This window comes from Musa acuminata, chromosome BXJ2-9 (genome assembly GCF_036884655.1).
Source record: "Musa acuminata AAA Group cultivar baxijiao chromosome BXJ2-9, Cavendish_Baxijiao_AAA, whole genome shotgun sequence".
Lineage (NCBI taxonomy): Eukaryota > Viridiplantae > Streptophyta > Magnoliopsida > Zingiberales > Musaceae > Musa > Musa acuminata.
Window position 1 is genome coordinate 17,519,446 of NC_088346.1, and position 22,931 is coordinate 17,542,376.

At 36.6% G+C, this 22,931-nt stretch overlaps 1 protein-coding gene across 1 annotated transcript; it reads left to right on the top strand.

Moving 5' to 3' along the window:
* Window positions 1-2,942: 2,942 nt before the first annotated feature.
* LOC103998391 (zinc finger protein BRUTUS) lies at window positions 2,943-17,631 on the top strand. The gene is made up of 14 exons (XM_009419853.3): window positions 2,943-3,422; window positions 6,542-6,850; window positions 7,784-7,978; window positions 8,060-8,418; window positions 8,784-9,012; window positions 9,089-9,257; window positions 9,353-10,606; window positions 10,715-10,886; window positions 10,960-11,181; window positions 13,321-13,458; window positions 14,499-14,733; window positions 14,861-14,920; window positions 17,150-17,221; window positions 17,290-17,631. The coding sequence occupies exons 1-14, from the start codon at window positions 3,120-3,122 to the stop codon at window positions 17,425-17,427; spliced, it is 3,855 nt and encodes a 1,284-aa protein (XP_009418128.2). The 5' UTR covers window positions 2,943-3,119; the 3' UTR covers window positions 17,428-17,631.
* The last annotated feature ends 5,300 nt before the right edge of the window (window positions 17,632-22,931 follow it).

Here is a 22,931-nt window from a genome sequence, read left to right on the forward strand (position 1 = left end):
TTAAAGAGATAAATACCAAAAATCACTTGTTTCCGAATAATATATATATATATATATATATTATATGCTTGTAATTTTGTCTAATTTAAGATTATGATTGATCACTTTTATCAAGTTACGAATTGATCTACCTACCCTACGGTTTTGTCAGATGTGAGGGAGAAATGTACGTTTGTTGAGAAGAGGAAAAAGAAAAGTGGGCTGGTCTCCTCAACTCTCCTCCTCCATTTCTTTTTTGTGTTACCTCAGCTTTGAACATATATATATATATATATATATATATATATATATATATATATATATATATATATATATATATATGGTCTCTCTAATAGTTCCCATAAGAGACGAGGAGGTGCAAAGTCGAGTGATGGCATGAACATGACCCTATTTATTTAAGTGCTTCCTCTTTTTCAAAAAAAAAATAAAAATTGAGTAAGACCCATCTCTCATCTCAGCCATACAAAATCCAACCAATATAAACCCACACTTAAGTGGGCATGATGTGATTGTCCTTTTTTCTGAGAAAGGATGCGAGATATCTTGGTAAATTTTGAATACTTACTTGTTTGGAACTCCTAGAAAGAAAGAGTCCATGACTACTGAGCTCAGATAGATTGAGACATTGTGGTCAAAGAATGTGTTTGGAGTTGAGATTTCATTGGTTCTAGAATATGAACTTATTCCAACATAGGTATCATCATCATCATCAGAGAAATAAACTTGTGGGTTAGCTTTTTCTTTTTCCTTTTTGTGAGGGTCGAAAAGAATCAAGTTCTTGGTATCGGACTATGAACATGGTGCAAACTGTGACCAACCTCCTCCATCATGCCAATCCACGCATTTCAATTTCAAACCATCGTAAGTTAATTGCTTTTAAAGATTTTGAAGAATCATTTTAGTTGACAAGTGGCTTCAACATCACGAGATTATTCATTGATTTTTATATTATATTTAATTAAAGAGAATATATCTTCCTTGACCTAAAAGCCACCCCACCCTTCTTGGCTCCAAAATTCAATTTAAAAAAAAAATGTCTCAAAGGTCAGTATAATTAAAATTGGATTACATCATGATCTCTATCATCATCATCATCATCATCATCATCATCATCATCATCTTCTTCTTCTTCTTCTTCTTCTTCTTCCTTAGTTATGCTCTTGAATCAATAATAATAGTTACTTGCATCTTAACATGAGGATCAATTTGTTTTTTTTAGGATAACAGTTGACAATAAGAGCTTTCCCAATTTGAATCATACTGAATTGCATCCACATATATAATATATATATATATATAATATAATATAATATAATATAATATAATATAATATACTCAATTTTTGAATCATACTGAAAATTTATCTATATTTTGTTCTTATTTTCTGCCACAATTTATAAAGGTTTCAATTCAAAATGTTTGCATTAATCTAACAGATACATACAAAGCCCTCTGATTAGAGAATTTTGTGGGGCTACAAAATTAATTTTGTATTTATAACTTATAGTAAAAGCTTATTAAGTCATACTTTCTTTAGGAATGAATATTAGAATAATAAAGACGGTTTGAAGCTCCAAAAGTATCAAATCCATTCAAAATCTAAATTATCGATTCTTCTTCATCTTTTTCTCTGGCAGAAAGAAGGTAAAATTTTTTTTTTATCAATGAAATATTACCACTTTTTTTGTTGTTGTTGTTGTTGTGAATTCGAAGAACATAAAATCACCTAACCTCTTACTTTTCTCTCTCCCTTGAATAATTCTTTTCTTATCATTTGACCACTATCTTTGAAGAATAGCATATAAGTTTTCATATGCATCCAAAACAACCTAATGGAAACTTTCACCTTCATGCTAACAAAACCCCTACCTACCTCTTTTTTACTTTTTTTTTATCCTAGCCGTCCGATCCGATCCGATCCAGCTCGACCGCTTCAGATCAGACGGCTCTTGGCCCGATTGTAGCTAACTCCAAGGAATAATCTGGCAGAATCGTCTATTCGAAAAAGACTCCACGAATCACGAGGTCGCTCTCAGTGGGTCCCGCTTCATCGTCACTGCCCACGTGGGATCCATGGGCCCAGCGACCCGACCCGGGGAATAGGCGGCACTGGAGATCCACGTGTCATCTCGGTCGCGGCACGCTCCTCGCCACCCCGACGCGCGTGCCCGTTCCGTGCTCCGCCGCTCCCTTTAACGCTCTCCGCTACCGTTAAAAATCACGATGAGACTTAATGATCACGGTTCCGGCTTCCGCGCTTTCCCTCCAGGTTCCCCCAGTTTCGTTGGAGCTGTCCAATTCAATGGATTCCAATTCCATGTCCTTCGCTTCGACCGAACCGGATCTGGGAATCCCCTCCCTGGACACTTGAGCCGGCACAAAATAATGGACCGCACAGTGACTGAATCACCCTCAGAAGCTCATTAATACAATCCCCACCACATCGCGTGGCGGATTCGACGCTTGATTCAGACGGTTTTGATCCGGTCGAACCGAACCAGTTCGATCACATCGACTCCCCTGTGACTCTTTAACAAAGTGGGTGATTGGCTATCCACCGACGGCGCACGGAGCCAAATTGGGTCGGCTCAGATGCGCCCGGCCGCCATCGTGCCAACGCGGGCACAACCGTCAATCTGGACAACACTCGTGAGCATTCTCGTAAATCGACCTCAGCCGGAACCTGAACCGCTCAAGAATGAGTAGCGGAACGACCCGATTTATCTGGAAGGCGGATTGAAATGACGTAAATGCCCATGGAGTGGGCCGTAAGTGCGCGCTTACATGGCCAGTTCTCCTCGGTGGGAAACGGATAGCGGGGCAGGGGGGCACACGTGCGACCGCCTCAAATGCCGACGTGGCACCTTCTTTGCACGTGCCGCTCTCCCTCTTATCAACGCCGGGCGAGGTACTCTCTCTCCCAATGGCTCGTTGAAACGCGAATAAGACATTCTAAATACCATAAAAAATCAAAGAAAATAAAAATTAGAGAGAGCGAGAGAGAGAGAGAGAGAGAGGGAGGAGGAAGAGGAGGAGCGATCGAAATCCTTGGAGGTCGCGGGTTTGCGGCGGGGGGGTGCAACCAAAACTCTGGGTCGAATCGGTCGAGGGCGGTTGGCATGGCGATGCCATTTGCCGGAGACGGGGTCCTCGCCCTGATGCCGCAGGAGGTGGTCAACTCGATCGACCCGGCGCCGTCCTCACCGCCGCAGCCGGCTGAGAAGCCGCTCACGGAATCGCCGGAGAAGTCCCCAATCCTCGTATTCGTCTATTTCCAGAAGGCCATCCGGTCGGAGCTCGACCGGCTCCACCACGACGCCGTCGAGCTCGCCACCGCCGGCAGTGGCGACGTGAGCTCCCTCGCCGACCGCTGCATCTCCCTCTTCGACATCTACCAGCACCACTGTAACGCCGAGGACGCTGTATGGGTTTCAACCTCTCCTCTCTCTCTATCTATTGTTGTCCGTTCTTTCGGTCTTAAAAATCTTGCCTTTTGTGGCTTGGTTGGTGGTCCGAAGTCGCGTCGATAAGATGTTTTGGGTAAAGGGTATTGATTTCATGAGTGAACTGTCGAATTTGTCTGGACGGGGTCTCATGTTTGACTTGCACGTGGATTCACTATGACAGAGATGAAATCAGTGCAATGAACTGGAATTTGAAAAATTCGAGCGAGTGTTGATTGGTGTTAACCATCATTTTTTTTAGCAAATAGGGAAAGAGATTAATGGTTTTAATACATTTAGCTAATTATGAGGTTGTTTGATGTGTTATGAAAAATAATGGCTGTATAGGTCATTGATTCCGGACTTCCTTATATTGTTCGCTTCTGGTGCTTGCTATGGTGATAAAGCTAGTCAGAGTTATTTCTCATAAGATCGAAGATTTGTCACTTAAGTTGTTCTTTATTGGTCAAGTGAATCTTTTTTTCTCTTTTCTTTTTTCGCATGCAGATAGATCCATTTTACATTATTTGGCTTAAGCTTAGTCACGAGATATAGGCTTAAGTTGGTTTTATGCTTACTGGAAGTAAAAAAAAAAAATATTGTCCTTTTTGGAACTGTAACATGGATAAATGGATGCTACATTAAGAGTGCTTGTCTGCTTATATGTCACTGTTATTGTATAAGTTTAAGTTTCACAATTTTTCTTGTAGGTTATGTGCTTTATATGAGAAATACCTTCACGTATTTCTACTTTGATATTTATCTGACTTTTAAAAGCTGATAGTTGCTTGAACTAGCTTTAAGTTCAGATGGCACCCCTTGTGCTGGCCAGCCACCTGTTGCTGTGCTGGTTTCATAAAAAAACAGTAGGACCAAAGAAGGAAGAAAAACCTTGAAGAAAGTAAATCTATAAAAGTTATATGCTATTTAAGAGAAAAAAAAGGTAGATCTGCACAGTCTTTTCACTACCTAAAACAAAAATAAAAAAGGCAGCTTAATTTTTAATTCCCTGTCGTTGGTATTAGATAGTCAAGATTTTTATTTTTTTTTGCTTCCATTGTTGGGTTTGTTAGTGTGGCTTGCAAAGCATGGCTAGGATGATGGGATCTCTTGTTCTTACTGAAGAGAGCAACAAAGAGTTAGATTGAACAAGAAAGGGTCATTTAAACAGGATTCACATATACAAGTTTAATGCCCTTCTTGTTCAGTCATGCATATCATTTCTTAGTCCCTAAAGATAGTTTGGAGAGTATATGACAAAATGCAGAATTTATATGTCAAATGTTATGCCTGACATAATCATCTGATACAGGTAATTCTTTTATGTCGGGGTTGTCATCGGAATGGCATCTGTCACCTGATATGGGGTGGCATTCACCTTTATATGTAATCTTAGTTGTTACTCCTGTACATATCGTTGCAATTGGTTCAGGATCAAGGAGTTTTAAAGTAGTGGTTATTGGTTAAACCCACCTAATGTTCTAGAATTAATAAGTAAAATGGATTAGTTAATCTGATCAAAGGAATTTAACTTGGACAACCTAATATTAAAATAATCTGACTTGAAGAGACAGTTGAAATGAACCCTTTGTTTTCTTCCTATATAATGCAAAACATTAAAAAGAGGGTCTAAGTTACCCAGTCAGATTAGGATATTTTAACCTAGGTATATTGATCGCCAAGTGAAATGCAGACTAAAGAATATGTCATTATCTATTGTGAAAAGAGCATTATTAGTTTATTAGTTTGTTTGCAATTTTTGCATTTCAAAAGGGAAAACACCATGAGAAATCAAGAAGAAAAACGTGGTATTATATAGTACATTCATTGTGTAGACCATTTTCACTTGCATATTCTTGGTTATGGTTTGTCGAAAGCAGTATTAATATGGTATCGTATATGCCATTATAACTCGGGTTGTCTGGAAAAATGAAACCTCCCTTTGCACTATAACCTTTTGGATTCTTAATCCTCCCACATAACATGATACCAATTATATCTGTATATAATGTTTCTAATTGATTATTTGCATACACGAAGCATTTAATTTGAATGAATTATTGATAAAAGTACGTCCGTCAAACTTTTCAGCATCCAACATCAGATGTCCTTATTAGATGAGTTGATTGCAGATTGCATAATTTGGATGAATTGACAAAAGAGTTGGTGTAAGTTAGACCCTGCTGTTTATGTTGGAAACCTATTTTATAAGGAGAATTCCAGTATTTTCTAGAAAGAAATGTAAAATATAGATCCCAGATGAAATGCAGACTAAAGAATATGTTATCTTTTAAGTATATGGAATTCTTTCTCCTTTTATGTAGAATATAATTTAGAAAAAAAATTATACATCTATTAGAAATATGCATAAAACATATAATTATGAATTGCAATTTCTATGCCATTTCATATCCTTATCTGAGGTTATCTGGGTTGGTATATTCATGATTGTAATTCATAGATCTGACCTGAACATAGATGGATCTTCTTTCTCATGTTCTTTTCCAACATGTTTTGTGTTTCTAGCCTGTTGTTAGATCCTATTATATTGGTTTGCATGGTAGAGACATTTTCAAGATGCTGGTAATTGGCAAGAGCCATATGACTTAATCCTTCCCAATCACCTAAATCTTCTATCTTGTGCATGCCCAAGATTTTTTAAAGAGCATTTTTTATGTGATTCTTCTATTTAGAGAAAAAGGTAAAAAGCAAAATCATCTTAACTTGGTTTTGCATATATCTTGCATATGCTGAAGATCTTTTTTCTAGAAGTTGAAATTTATGCTATTTGGCTATTCTAGGTCTATAGCTTTTGGAGAACTTATTCATTCATTTTTTGTCCTTTTTGAGTATTGCTGGTTGGTAGTGACGGAATATATAAAGTAGTTCTTATTTGTTTAGTCTCTATTTCGACCCTTACCAAAGATATCTCAAGTTGGACACCAATTGGAATTTATGTTAGATAGCCTGGTCCTTTTTAAGAGGTTATTTGTGATTTATCAAAAATAATTCAAACAAATATTCTTTCTTAATGGTTGTGACCATGAAGGTAATTAATATGATGTCGTTAACAATGTATATTTTCTTCATGTTTTCAGGTCATCTTTCCGGCTCTTGATACACGTGTCAAGAACGTGGCTAGGACATATTCTCTCGAACATACAGGGGAGAGTCATCTTTTCTATGATGTGTTTGTTCTATTAATTTCACACATGAAAAGTGAGGATCGTCTCTGGAGAGAACTTGATCTTCGTATTGCATCAATAAAAACATCATTTAATCAACAAATGCCCAAGGAAGAAAAGCAGGAATTTGTTTCAGAGGATCATTTTCGAAGAGAATTAGCTTCCCGCACTGGAGTCATAAAAACATCACTTAGCCAGCACATGTCTAAGGAAGAAGAGCAGGTATGTATTTCTTAGATTTTTCCTTTTAATTTTCCTTGTAAGGCAATATAATTTGTTTACTGAAAAACCTGTAGTTTATTTAACTTTTAAGAATTTACTTTAAAGTCAAATAGCAAGAACTTAACAGACAAGACTCTTGATTCATCTATGATTCTTTACAACTTAGATTAGATATGATTAAATTTCATAAATTATTTTGTGATGCAAGGGGCATCATCCAAGGCCCCAAAGCAGCATCAAAGAGGCAATTTCAGTGGCAGAAGGTGGCAACAGACAGCAGAGAGGAGCAGCAACAGCTGCAGCAGAATATCCATGCTGGGCCTAATCCAAATGTAATAGGATTGTTTGGTCTTATCTGGATTGATGAAAGCCTAGACTGGCTGATTCATTGATTGACAAGGAGAATAGGAGGATTTCCCATTTAATTCATGTCTACAGTAAGGATCATTGGCACTCTTAGGACAAGACAGCCTAGTCTGAGTCCTTTTAGATTCCAACAATGGGTGTCCACCCCACTGATTTACAGCAGCAGGGGTGGTCAAGCCTAAGGTCCAGTAGGGGCCTTCAGTGAGGGTGAAAGGCAAAGAAATTTAGTAGTTACAGCAGGAGTAATTAGTTGTCTTTCTTTTACATCATTTGTGATAAGGACTGGGTAACACTAGTGCTATAGGTAAGTCAGCTCTTTTAAGGTACCATTGAACATCTTTGCTAATATAGCTATTAGTCCAGCAGTAAACATTTTATTTTCATGTCTAATTTTGGTCCTGGGAACTACTTCTCTTCGTCAAACTAGAGAAGCACCTATGAAGGGGTGTAATACCTGAAAAATTGTTAGGGTGGTCCATTTTTGTGTTGTTCATTCTTCAATTCCCAATACCATTTGATGTTTGCTGAAAAACATAAGTCATGGCTAATTAGTTGGTAGTGCTACAGGTCTTCCCCTTGCTAATGGAGAAGTATTCATTTGAAGAGCAGGCTGATTTGGTTTGGGAGTTTTTGTGTAGTATCCCTGTGAATATGATGAAAGAGTTCCTTCCTTGGCTTTCCTCTTCTAGTTCACCTGATGAACATCAGGATATGATCAACTGCATGAGGAAGATAGTACCAAAGGAAAAGCTTCTTAAAAAGGTAATATTCCTGTTCCTGCAAGATTCCTTTTGTGAAAATCCAGATTCATTTTGACTGTCATTATTTCAAAAATAAACATAGGTCATATTCACTTGGATAAAAGACAAATGCATGGCTGACATGGGACGAAATCATGGTGATGAATTTCAGTCGAAGAGTTCTGCACCTGACAGATCTATTGATCACAATGAGAAGCATATCTGTCCATCTGATCTTTCCAGGATTGGAAAAAGAAAACATAAAGAATCAGGCAGCAAAATTGTTGATCATCTTGGGTTGTATCCGATAGATGAAATATTGCATTGGCATAATGCTATTAGAAAAGAATTAAATGATATAGCAGAAGGTGCAAGAAAAATACAACTTTCTGGAGATTTTTCTGATTTGTCTGCCTTTAACAAAAGGCTTCAATTTATTGCTGATGTATGCATCTTTCACAGGTAAGAGACGTCATTGTTATTTTTTCTTGCATAGAAGCAGAAGTTCATATAATTTTGGTTAATTGCTCACCTTTTCTTTGATGTTAGCCATATGAAACACAAATAGCCAAAGAAAGCAAACCATGAATTATAGAATGATTGTATTCAAATTTTGAAGATTGCACTTAACCATATTTTTTCATATAAAGAGATGTACTGACTTTGAACAATGCCCTAATACAGAAAGAAGTACAGGAACTTTGTTTGAGATAATGAATTACAATATGTGATAAAAGGGATCAGAAATTTATACCTTCACCTTAATTTTTGAACTTAGTCACTAGCAGCCATCTATATTTTAGTAATAGTCATTTATGCACATGCAGTTATGCTGAAGATCGAGTAATATTTCCAGCAGTATTAGATGGAATGGAGTCCCTTTTGCAGGAGCATGCAAATGAAAAAATTCAGTTTAACAAGTTTAGGTGCTTAATTGAAGAAATCCAAAGTGCAGGGGCCAATTCTACTTCTGCAGAATTCTACTCAGAATTGTGTTCACATGCTGATCAAATAATGGACACTATTCAGAAGCATTTCCATAACGAGGAAGCTGAGGTAGGCTGATCTTAGAAATGTGAACTCTATAGTTCCTTTTATGAGTATTTGAGTTTTTGCTTTTGTTCTCTGTTAGGTTCTTCCTCTTGCCAGGTTGCGTTTTTCTCCAGAGAAGCAGCGCAAGCTTATGTTCAAAAGTCTGTGTGTTATGCCCTTGAAGTTGTTGGAACGTGTTTTGCCATGGTTTGTTGCAAATCTAAGTGATGAGGAGGCAAGTTCATTTCTCCAGAATATGCACCTAGCTGGTTGGTTGTCCTCTCATGTATTTTATTCTTTATTTTTGCTGCAATTTTCTGCTGTTTTGCAATGATCCATATAAGCTTTATGTTTTGTGACACAGCCTCATCATCTGAATCTGCACTGGTTACATTGTTCTCTGGTTGGGCTTGCAAGGCTCGGAGTGAGGGTATAACCAATTCTGGCAACTTTATATGCCTGACTTCAAAGGCAATCAGTTGCTTTAGTTTCGAAGATAACGCTGAATCAGAAGAAGATTTCAGAGAAAAATTGTGTGTGTGTGCTCGTGTACTTGGTTGTAAGAAAGACTTGACTGCTCTGGGAAGTGAGAAAAATGCCAGACCTGTTAAACGAGGCCACTTTTCAGGATTTTGTGAAAATTCTGGTGAAAGCAATACTTCAAAAGATAATGACATCAATACTATCCCATGTTGCAAAAAGCCCTGCTGTGTGCCAGGTCTAGGAGTTGCTAGCAGTAACATGGGAATAAGTTCACTTGATGCAACAAAATCTTTGCTTCTTTCATCTTACAATTCTTCTGCTCCTTCCTTAAACTCCAGTCTCTTTATTCCAGAGATGGAATTGAATTCATGTACTAGTGAGAATACTTTGAGGCCGATTGACAACATATTTAAATTTCATAAGGCAATTAGCAAAGATGTGAAGTATTTGGATGATGAATCTGGAAATCTTATACCTTACAATGAAGCCATTCTTCGGCAGTTCAGTGGGAGATTTCGCTTATTGTGGGGTCTATATAGAGCTCATAGTAATGCTGAGGATGATATTGTTTTCCCAGCTTTAGAATCAAGAGAAACTCTTCATAACGTGAGCCATTCATATACCCTTGACCACAAGCAGGAAGAGAAGGTCTTTAAAGATATTTCTGAAGTGCTTTCAGAGCTTTCACAACTGCATGATGGCTTGGTAACAAATGACAATAAGGATGCTGCAAGTGGAAGTAAGTCTGATTCTTCTCTTCATTTAATTGATCAGACAAGGAAACATAATGAGCTTGTCACTAAGCTTCAAGGAATGTGCAAATCTCTACGAGTTACACTGAATAATCATGTCTTCAGAGAAGAGCTTGAGTTATGGCCATTGTTTGACAAACATTTTTCAGTTGATGAGCAAGATAAGATTGTTGGACGAATAATAGGAACAACAGGAGCAGAGGTCCTCCAATCAATGCTACCATGGGTAACTTCTGCTCTTAGTCAAGAGGAACAAAATAAGATGATGGATACATGGAGGCAGGCAACCAAAAATACAATGTTTAATGAGTGGCTAAATGAGTGGTGGAAGGGCTCTCCTCCATTGTCTACATCTTCTGCAGAGAGTTCGAGTCTTCCAAAAGGTCTTTGATTTAATTATGTCTTTCTCTGTTTATACTCTGTGGTTCTTAAAGTCGTGGAACTTATAACTTTGTGCTGACTTTTTTTCACCATATAAATGTTCCATTTAGGTACCGATTACCAAGAAAGTCTTGAGCAATGTGACCAGATGTTCAAGCCTGGTTGGAATGATATATTTAGGATGAATCAGAATGAGCTTGAATCAGAGATACGGAAGGTTTCACGAGATCCAACACTTGATCCACGAAGAAAGGCATATCTTATACAAAACTTAATGACGAGGTTTGTGTTTGTCTGATCTTTTGCACAAGATATTGTATTGCACATAAATAAGTAATTCAGATGGATATTGCAGTCGCTGGATAGCAGCTCAGCAGAAATTACCTGAGTCTAGAACTGAGGAAGCTATAGATGAGGAAGATATACCTGGATGCTCTCCATCCTTTCGGTATCCAGATACACAAATCTTTGGCTGTGAGCATTACAAGAGGAACTGCAAACTCCTTGCTGCATGTTGTAACAAGTTATTCACATGCAGATTTTGCCACGACAAAGTTAGTGACCATTCGATGGACAGGTATCATTGTTATTCTTGCTAAAATATTTTATCCATGTGTAAATTCTAATAATACCATGCTCTGCCCTTGTTCCATCATTACTAACATGTTTAGTCTGCTTTTAAAAATTTATATATCCAAGTTGATAAAATGTTAATACCACTGATTTTCAGGAATCCTTTCTTTAATGTGAAAATAAAATTGATTTGTAAGAATACATTTCTACATGTACTGTATTATTGGAGTTGGTTATGAATCACCCAAGACTGTACATTGGAACATAGATTGAGCTTTTATGGTGTTAGCTGTTCTATGGGAATTAAATTGATTTATAGCAAAAAGGCAGTGATGATGATAATCTGTTGTATTTTGACATTTGGATGTAAAATTTTGATACATTCATGTGAGCACTTAGTGTTCAGTAAGACTAAAGTGAGCTGGAACTCAAGCTAATTACTGGTTGAGGTGCATAACTGACTCATTTATTGACAGCACAGATACAACTGTCCACTTTATCTAGGCTGATTCTCATAACAAATATAACATATTGTTAGCCATTAAAAGCTTGTGTTGCCTATTCTTTAAGGAAAGTTTTGTTGTTTTCAGCTTGTTAATGCTAGAGACTATTTTCTATGTTGGATGAGATTGCAGCTTAATGTACATAGCTCGTTGTGGGCTAGTGCTTTCCCTCATTTGATGCCAAGAACCATTTATGTTGTTAGACATGCATGACCTTGCTGACATGTCGTAGTTCACTTGCGAGAGCTCTTTATGGGTTGAGTTTGATGCATATTAGTGATGCCCTTACCATTTTAATGTTCCTTGCGTAGGCACACCATTTTCATGTTTATTGCATAGGCACAGTGTCCAAAGTTACTAACCTTTTGTAGTATGTAGTTGGGTTTTTAATTTCGAATGATACCGCTTGTTCCGGTCCGCCAGCAGATCGGTACGCAGACCGCCCGCTACCGGGCGGTATGGGGTTGTTTCTGCCCCGTTACCACACGAAATCGGTCGGTGACGATTGGTTTCGATCGTCGCTGCCCGCTATGGGGCGGTATTTGCCGAGGGAGAAGGAAGAAGAGGGAGAAGAAGAGAGAGAACCTGGAGATCCGGCGCCACTCTTCTTCTACGATCTTGTTCCGTCACCGCCCTCCCTCGTCGGATGCCGCAGATGAGATGTCATCTCCTCCTTGTCTGAGGCGATGAGGCCTCGGCGTCGTCGACGACTTCTCCTCATCCGCACGAGGAGAAGAAGCCTCAGTGACATCGTTGAGGTTTCGCGGGGAGAAGAAACGAGGCGACGTCTCTCTTTTTTTTTTATTATATATATATATATATATATATATCGAGTGGTACGCCAACGTGTATCGCTCGGTATACTCGAACTGTACCATACTGAGCTAAGCTCGATACTCCGGTACAGTACAAAATTACGAACCTTGGTCTGTAGTACTTGTTATTTACTTATATGGTGCATGCCAATCCACACCTTGCAAGTTTGCATTACAGTTAGCTTTACTTTTAAACTGTACCTAGTTGGTACAGTCTTACTAGCTGTCACTTCATCTTTTATTATGATGTTGGTTACAATTGGATTGGATATGGGTATATGGTTGTCTTTTGTCCTGTGTGAGGTACGTCCACTTTGGCTGGTGAGCATGCTTTTGGTAGTTCATGAGGCTCATAGTTTTGTCCTTGGGAAAGATGCTTGAGAAGGAATGAACCATGTTTATGAGTGACAAGTTTGCTTGACTCAGCTGATGTGGGAATTATGGACCCGTATATCCAACTAAAGGTCATTCGGACTTCCAAACATTTGTAGCTTTATGATTTGGCCCATGGAACCTTTTGCTTTAGGACCCAAAATATTGATAAAAGGGCTCCTTTTTTTCTTGGGTGTCCTAGGTTTAATTGAGTCCTTGTTCATGTAGCTTGCATAGGGCTACTCCAAATTTTTTTTTATATTTTTAATTGAGTTTATTGGCGTAAGGCTTGTTGTAATTTCAAATTTTATGCACTTACCTCCTCTATGAAAATACCATGTTGTTACTCAAAAGACAAACAGTTTTCGGTCAGTTGGCTAGTGTCCTGATATTGTGATATATTAATACCAATGTTAGTTATAATTTTTACCATTATTTTCTCAACCTTCGCAGAAAAGCAACAACTGAAATGATGTGTATGCGCTGTTTAAAGGTTCAACCAGTTGGCCCAACGTGCAAGACGCCATCCTGTGGTGGTTTCTCAATTGCGAAATATTATTGCAATATCTGCAAGTTTTTTGATGATGAGAGGTTGGTGATGATAGGCTTTCTTATTATTTGACTTTGGCATTTGGAAAAGTGTTTTTATACTTTTTGTTCTATTTTTAACAGAACTTTTGTTAAGTTCTATTTGACTTCTTATACGAAGTATTAAAGTCAGGTATTAAATTTCAAGATGTATCTTTGTGCATAGATATAAATAGCCTTAAGGGAAGTCTATTAATTCAAATACTCCTAATCTACCAAATAGTGTCTACCTCAGCACATCAACATATTGTTTATATTTGAAATTTCTTAGAGATAAAATTTGTTGCATCCTGCACAACAGTTTCTTTTGCTGCCAGCAATTGATCTTCTTTTCTGTGGCAATGACTTCTGATATAGGTGAAGTTTATTTGTTTCTGTCCACTTCATTGAGTAATAGCTGTTGTTATCATTCTTGAGAAACAATTGGGTCCTTCTAGATTGACAAGAGAAGGTTTGCATCTTTCTTCTTTCTTTGGGTGCTCAAATTTTGTCTAGTCATATGAAGTTGATGTTTAAGATATATAAAAAATTGCCATATTCCTTGGGATATATAAAGAAACCCCATATTCTTTTTCCTTCTCCTTGGATTCATCTGGATTTCTAGTCATCTTACACGTAGTGTGAAAACCATATTTTACATCAACAATTCTGGTTGTATATACTAATTCAGTTATCAATTTCTTTTTGTAATTTAAGGCTGAGGAATTTCAATGTAGATACTCCTGAAGGTTCTTCACATGTGTTTTAAAAATATTTAGCAAATAAATATTCTTTCCAGCTCACTTAGCTTCAAGTTCCTTCACATTCCTACATTTCCTACATTAGCTGTTACTAAAAGGAAAACAAAAGAATCATTTTCCAGCTCACTATGCAATTATTACATAGATAAGTAATAATTTCATAATTGGTTGTGTCAGCCAAAAAAATTGTTAAAAAGGAAAAGCAAGAGAAATAGATAAAAGAGTTGAAGAATGAGAAGTTTCCTAATGCTGCAACAATTGCTTATGTTTCAAGTAGTTAATGCTGCAACATTTTTATTTCAGGACAGTGTACCACTGCCCATTTTGCAACTTGTGTCGTGTTGGAAAAGGACTTGGCATAGACTTCTTTCATTGTATGACATGCAATTGTTGCTTGGGAATGAGATTAAAAGAACACAAATGTCGTGAGAAAGGTCTAGAGACAAATTGCCCAATTTGTTGTGATTTTCTATTTACATCAAGTGAAGCAGTCAGAGCTTTGCCGTGTGGACATTTCATGCACTCAGCATGCTTCCAAGTATGTTCTTATTCCTGTTAAGTTTCTTTTTCTTTTGAGAATTTTTTACCAGCTATATTGTCCTCCATTTCTTTGACCGAGAGAAGTTTGGTTGATAACCAGCTTTTTTCTCTCTATTTTTGTCTAGGCCTATACTTGCAGTCATTACACATGCCCAATTTGCAGCAAATCCTTGGGAGACATGGCTGTAAGATATTGATATTTCTTCCATGACTAAGCATCGAGTTACATTTCATTTGTTTGCATAATTAATTTCGAGAGCTTCACATTATACATGTTGGATATACTATAGTCCCTTTGTTCTCAAACCCTGTAAAATAGATGAAACAATGAATATAGTTCCTATTGTGATTTCGTGTGTAAGCATGAGTGCATAAGCACATGTGTGTGCAGGCACATAGGCATCTGCTTGTATGAATCCAATCATTTGACCCCATTTTGTGGTGCTAGATACTTGAACATAATATTAAAGCTAAATTGCTGTCTGGCATGTTTTATTTTTCCCTATTATTTCCTGACATACTGCACAAAATCTTGATCCCTAATCTTTCTTAATTATGATGACTATGTTCATTGCTTCTTTAGCTGAAGTTCTGTAAACTTGAGCTTATTGATTATGAGTTCCATCTTTTTTCATTGTATATTATTATCCATACCACAATAAGTTATAATTTTGATTGCTTATAAATAATAAAACATTCTTCTCTTTTCTTTAAATTTGTGTAGACAATTAGATTATGAGATGTGACAAAATCTAGAATCATATGTTCCACTTATTTTTTTAATCTTTATACCTATTTATTATATTTAAACCTTCAACTGTTCCATGTTTCTTTTCCCATATGCTCATTTAAATCCCTTTTGATGAAAAGTTCCTCAATTGCCAATGTTCCTAAGAGGTTCTATCTCTATTTTCCTAGACACCCTGCTTGATCTGATCGCTTAGTTTTATTCAAGCATCCACATAATGTATCACTTTCACTAACATAATTTCCAAAACTAGTACTCTATTATTGGTTCATTTTGCCTTTCCAACACATGGGTTGTTCCAATCTGGTTTGGCTTCGGACTGTCTGGGGGGATCATTGAGATCAACTGTTGATCATAGAAATCCAAGATGATTCTGGTAATCCAAGTCAAAAGTTTTTAATCTTGAATTGGTACTGATACCAGTAGCAGACCAGTAGGTTACTGGTACAGTTGGGCAAAATTGTGTCAGCAATCAGCATGACCCTTGTTGATTGGTATGGGTTTGGCTAGGGTAGGGAAAGAGATGAGGGTCGTGGTGGCGGCAGCGAAGGAGTTCCAAGAGGTGATTAAGACGAGAGGCTGCAGTGGAAACAGAGGAGAGAAAGGGAAGGAAATAGAAAAAGACTGTTGTCATCAACTATAAAAAACAGAAATTGAAGAAAACTCTACTCATAATCAGCCTGTATAGCTTGGTACCAATCAACTTGTCACTCGATAAGTTGGGTTCAGTTAGTTTACCAGGCGGTATAAGCTCTGTTTTCAATTGGACCGAGCGAGATTGCCTGGTCTTTGTATTAACTGACCATCAGAATGGTAATATACTGATTCGTAACAACTGGTTTGGTCAATTTTTTAGATCTTGATCCGATACCAACCATCAAACTAATTCTGGTTGGTGTCAGCTGGTTCTAGATGATATCCAGCCAATCACAGTTATCCCAAATTATTTTTGACTGATCATGTCAATCATGACCAAGTTTTGTTTGGTTGCTGTTGTTTACTACTATTGATTCAATTGATATAACCAATCTGAACTTGTCGTCATCCTAAATCACACAATCAATCTCAAACCTAATTAGGGATCCTGCAAATCTTGCTTCAATTCTTTAGTGAAATTTATTTGTTTTCCTTTTCTTTATATCAAAGTTCATAGATGTGACTTTTAGTTTCTTTAGATTTTCCAGATACTTTTGTTGTATCATATAATTTTAACTCCTTCCTGAAAGTTTCTGATATTACAATTTTACATATTTACTGTACCAGTGCAGACATTGGAATAACCTTAATCTTCACAATGTATGGGTGACCTTTTAACCTGTTATTTTTCTTTGAAACATCCCTCCATGAAGATGCCATGCATTATTTCCGGGTGACAATCTAATCCCAACAATGTAATTACCTGAGAACAAAAATTTCAGCTGTGAGCTACCAAAGACAACTGTCCTTGCCATGTAGAGTTTCACAAATGGGTTTCACAATGCATTCCTAGGTAGAGTTCCTTCTAGTCATTTGCATAACAACATATTTGAACCTTGTATCATAAGCATGCAAAATGACAATTGAAAACATGTGTGTGTTTGCTAGAGTATATTTGACAGAAGACATTATTCTGCAATGTTCTTCGGCTTTCTTCCCTTCATACTGGAAACACGATTTATTCGTGCAGGTATACTTCGGCATGCTTGATGCTTTATTGGCTGCTGAAGAGCTTCCTGAGGAGTACTGGGATCGGTGTCAGGTAACAGAACTATCTCTATATGTCTTGCTTGACACAGAACTGATTACTTATAATACGGTAATCTTCAGGACATACTATGTAATGACTGTGGTAAAAAGGGCACATCTCACTTCCACTGGCTTTACCACAAATGTGGCTTTTGTGGTTCGTACAACACAAGGGTGATCAAGACCGATGCAATCAACTGCTCCACATCAGATCGGTGAATGAATCCTTGTTTCTCTTTCTGGTTTTCGATTTCCCCTTTCAGGTGTGTATATATATTATGCACTTAGCAGCAACTTTTTATGCCTTTGCTGTAGCACTCGTTGTTAGTTCATAGTATGTCCATTTATTTTTCCCACAAATGCAGAAAAATGCGAGTATTCGTCTGGAAAATGTTTTAATATAAATCAAACAGGCTTTCCCCATTTATTTGCAATTTTTTTTTTTTTTTTTGTTGTCTATGCAAGCAGAAATTTGGGATCTTTTCAACTCATTGTGTTATCTGGGAATCCAAATAATTTTTGAAATGAAAATCCTTTGGATCTGCTTCTAGCAATTTTTATATTATGCGATTATCTGAATTCTCCTGTTAAATTATTAGCATCATGAAACTTTTTTTTTGTCATGCCGTCTTAACTAGAACATTGAACTGTTGAGGCCAATGTTAGTTGAAGTTGGTAGGAAACCCCTGTTTCGAATTTGTCTGCTGAACTTCCAAATGCGACATAGGAATTATCATACATATTACGTGCCATTTGACTTGCTTCTTTAGCAAACCCCACCTCAAGAAATCAAGATCATGAGATCTCTATCCATCTTACAAAGGCTGCTTGCTTCATGATGCGCCTGATCTGATCGGATACGTTAATGATCATGGACAATAGAGTCGAATCACTGATCTTGCTATTTTTGTTGAAATGAATTAATTTTCTAAATCTTGTGAATATAAGAAAGAGTGATTTGTTCCCATAGTGTTTTTTTGTCATATGGAACATTTATTTTAATAAATAGATAGATATGCCTTCGGTCATTTTAGTTATTGTTAGATAGAAAAGGAGGCGGAGAAGGCGGGGGAGGAGGTGACGAGGAAAAGTAGTGTTTAGGAAATTCTGAGTTAACTCAGTAACTCAAATCGTTCATTAGTCCAAATCGATCTAAAGAATTTATGAGTATAAAACTAGCATTTTTATAAGAAAAAGGATATTCTCATATTTAAGTAATCAACAATAATATAGTGATAAAAGGGGATAAATTTTAAGTTTGTTCAACTTACTAAACAAAATCTCTCTTATACACAGTGATATTTAACAACCACATAAAATACAAGGATCACATGTATGTTTAGTTGAAAAATTGTATACATAAAAATATGCTCAAAGGTTATTATCTATATATATTATATGTATCAGCATGGACCCACACCTGTTCACATCCCTGCCCACCATATGATTAGGGTACTAGAGTCATTTATTATAAAATAAGGTTCATGATGATCGATAAAACTCGGTAAATATAAGCCTTTATAGTTTTATTTAGGCAAGTGTATATCATGTCATATATAATATTTTGAAATCATATGTATAAAACTTTTCATGATAAACTCAACTTTTTATCGATTTATACATGTAACATGATAGATAAATAATAAAAAGGTAAAATTTTGATTCAAAGTAAATCAAAATACACATAGGCAAGAGTAGGTTATAATACATGCAATAGTCAGTAATAGTATATCTATATACTCTCACCTCACATATCATAATATATATATATATATATATATATATATATATATATATATATATATATATATATATATATATACTTGTACTGCTATATTAAACGCCATAATATATGTATATTGTAATATATACATATATAATATATTTTTATTAATTTATATAATTTCAAATTATACATATATATAATATATTTTTATTAAATTAACGTCATGCTTATACCTAGCCTATGACGATTATATCGTTCAAAATTAATATATATAAGAAATTCATAATATAGTGGAAAACAATAATATCTATTGTGATGGAAAAAAAAAAATTAAGTTCTTCATTCGAGGTGAATGACTACCTAAAGGAACATTGTAAATTTCCAGAAAAGTAAGATGAATATTGTCAAGTTGTACATGTGAGTGCCGAGATGAGCATATTCAACTAATGAGTTTATGAAATGGAAGGAGACATTCATATTTCTTTCAATACTCAAGTTAGAACATGTACATCCTACCAGTACTCAAGTTACAATATATGTAAATTGGGAAGAGAATGAAGTGAGAAATAAAACATAAAAAATGAAGTTTTTATAATAAAGTTAGATAATGATGTGGTAACTAAAGCAACTGAGCTATGAAAAAAACTTCATGTCGATATGAAATAATAAAGTTGCATGTGTTATAAGTTTTTATATTGTTTTGGATCAATGCAAATAAGAATTTGGTTAGTAACTTTTTGGTAGGAAGAAAATCTAGAGATCTATAGGCTAGAATTTAGATTTGGCATATTGAAAAAGTTAGAGATGAAATAATATAGATAGGTATGGTGGTAGATGAGGATCTTAAGGATAATATTATAGATAGAATTATAGTTTTAAATTTTATCTTAGGAGTTGAGTTTTTAAATATTATAAATATTTGATACCTCTTAGGTTGAGCTAGATGATCAAACCAAAAAGAATTCTAACAAAACTTAGATAATATCAGAATACTTATGAAAATTTTATAGTTAAATAAGATGCGTAAGGGATTTGGTTATGGGAAGAGGGTGAATGGTGAAGGCATGATGTCAAATCTGAATATTTTATATTATCTTATAATTATTTTATATTATCTTATAAATATATGATTATAAGAGTGGCCACAAGGGCATGAATTTTTTTTTGTTTTTTCTGGTTACAATTAATAAAAAAATATAGAGAAAAGAAGAAAGATTTTTGACATATATTTTGAAGGAATGTCTCCTAGTTTAGGACATCCCCCTAACTCTAGCGAAAAGCTCGGTGTCTTCCGTTCTTCCCCCTTCCCTTTCTTCTCTCTCATGAGCATTCTTCTTTCGCCTTCATCTCTTGACTCTTGACTTCCTTTGCCTTGTGATGGTCAAGTTTCTTCTCCAATGTTCTCTTCAAGGGGACATGCTACTGTTAATAGAAGTGATGACTCAATCCTCAGGGCTTTGCAAAACAGGCCTCCAAAAGTGAGTCCGATAGTGCTAAAGATTCAACCATCCTGTTCATGGGCCAATCTCTTATGTGATTGATATGCATGGTGTGGAGAATCGGCAACTAATCGTTACTATAGAGATGACATGGAGAAAAATCCAAGGCTAAACCTACCTTTGTATGGATTTAGACCCAAAGGCTATCAACTTGGTCGGTGCAAACTAGCGGTGCAGCCTTTCCTACTTCAAGTTTCTAGGGAATCCAATCCTCCTCCTCTTGAGATTATTAAGCATATTTTTATCAAAAATTTAAGATTTGGAATGTGGATGCCAGATTATTGATCTAGTAACAAGTTTCTTTTGTTTTTCTTTCACCTTAGAGAGAAAGTGTTACTAGGAGGGCCTTGGTTTATTAGAGGACATGTCACTCATCTCAACCTCTCAAAGAGAGGATTAAAATAGCGCCAATTTGGATTTACTTCCTATCGAACTCCTGCAACTCGATATAGTGGGGACCCTTTGCCTTAAGTGTGGGTAAACCTCTCAAGATTGATCAGTCTACCTTATCTAGGTCAAGTGTAAAGTTTTGCTTGTCTATGTGTCCTTGTAGATGTTAGAGCTAGCCCCAGGAAATTTACCAAAGGATAATTTTGGCTATACAACAAAGATAATAAAACGGAAAGAATAAAAGCGACAAAAACAAACAAAACATCAGAACACCAGATATACGTGGTTCGGTCAATTGACTTTGACCTACATCCACGGAAGAAAGAGGAGCAAATTACTATTATAAAAGAGGGACATTTACAAATGCCTTAGGAAGATGTTCCTAGGCCATAAAACACCTTCAGCTTACTAAACAAGAAAAACCCAAACCGTAAGCAGGTTTTCTTGTGGTGCCTCTTGTGCTGCTTGTGGTACATCTGACTTCAAAGCCCAGGCCCTTATTTATAGTTCCAAGACGAGACAACAAGTCTAATTTTCCCGATGTGGGACTATGAGACTTACCAAACTAACAAATCTCCACCTTGGCATGTCCCAACAAAACTTGCTCCACCTTCTTCACAAAAGCTCCAACGGGCAATCACCAACAATGAATACCAACCAAGTCCAAGCACTGCTTGAACTTGTAAACCGGAAGAGGTTTCGTAAACATATCAACTGGATTGTCCTTCGTATAAATTTTTTGAACAAGGACCTTTCTTTCAGCAATGGTATCCCATTTGCATCCAACAATTTTCTTATCCAAAGGCGGCTTCACAAGATCCCAAGTTCTATTCCGATGGAGAGACTCAATTTCTTCATTCATCGCAATCAACCACTTAGCGGAATTATCACAAAAAACTGCATCTGAGTAGGAAGTAGGCTCACCAACTTCACTTGTCTCTTCTGCAACAGACAAAGCATATACAACCAAATTTGCATATCTTTGTGATGGTCGAATATCTCTCCGTGGTTTATCCTTGGCTATGGAATATTGCTCTTCCTCTGGATCATCTGCGTCAGTAGACTCGGGACCATCTACTAGCATTCTTTGAGTAGAAGAGTTCGACTTAAAAGAATCTGAACTACCAATCTCAAGCTCCACCTGCTTCTACGCACTATCATTTGTACAACTAGTAGATTCCTCTTTAGAAGATAACATAGATAATTCATCAAAAATAACATCTCTACTGATTATAAATTTTGGGGATTTGGGATCAGAACACCATAATCTGTATCCTTTCACCCTAGAAGCATACCCAAGGAAAATGCACTTTTTAGCCCGAGGCTCTAATTTTCCTTCATTTATATGCATGTATGCTAGGCATCCAAAAATTTTAAAATCAGAATAATCAGCAGGAGTACCTGACCAAACTTCCTCTGGAGTTTTAAAGTTAAGTGCTATAGAAGGAGCGCGGTTGACAACGTAACAGGCCATATTAATCGCCTCTGCCCAAAAGTCTTTTATCAACCCTGCATTTGAGATCATACACCTTGCTCTCTCCAAGAGTGTTCTGTTCATACGTTCGGCCACACCATTTTGCTGAGGCGTCATCCTAACAGTGCGATGCCGAACGATTCCTTCATTTTTGCAGAATTCTTCAAAGTCACCTTCACAAAATTCCATGCCATTATCTGTTCGAAGCCACTTAATCTGTTTACCTATTTGTTTCTCAATCAAAGCCTTCCATTGTTTAAAGGTTAGAAAAACATCATTTTTATGCTTCAGAAAATAAACCCAAACTTTCCTGGAATAATCATCAATGAAAGTCAACATATACCTAGCACCACCCTTAGATTGAACATGAGCTGGACCCCAAAGGTCTGAATGAATATAGTCAAGAGTACCTTTCGTTTTGTGAACTACCGGAGAAGTGAAGCTGACTCTTTTCTGCTTTCCAAAAATGCAGTGTTCAAAAAAATCAAGTGGCCCAGTACTCTGTCCGCAAAGTAGACATCTTTTGCTCAATATGCTCAAACCTTTCTCGCTCATATGACCCAAACACATATGCCATAATTTGGTGATGTCAGAATCAGACAATGATGATGACGAAACTGCAACCGAACCTGTG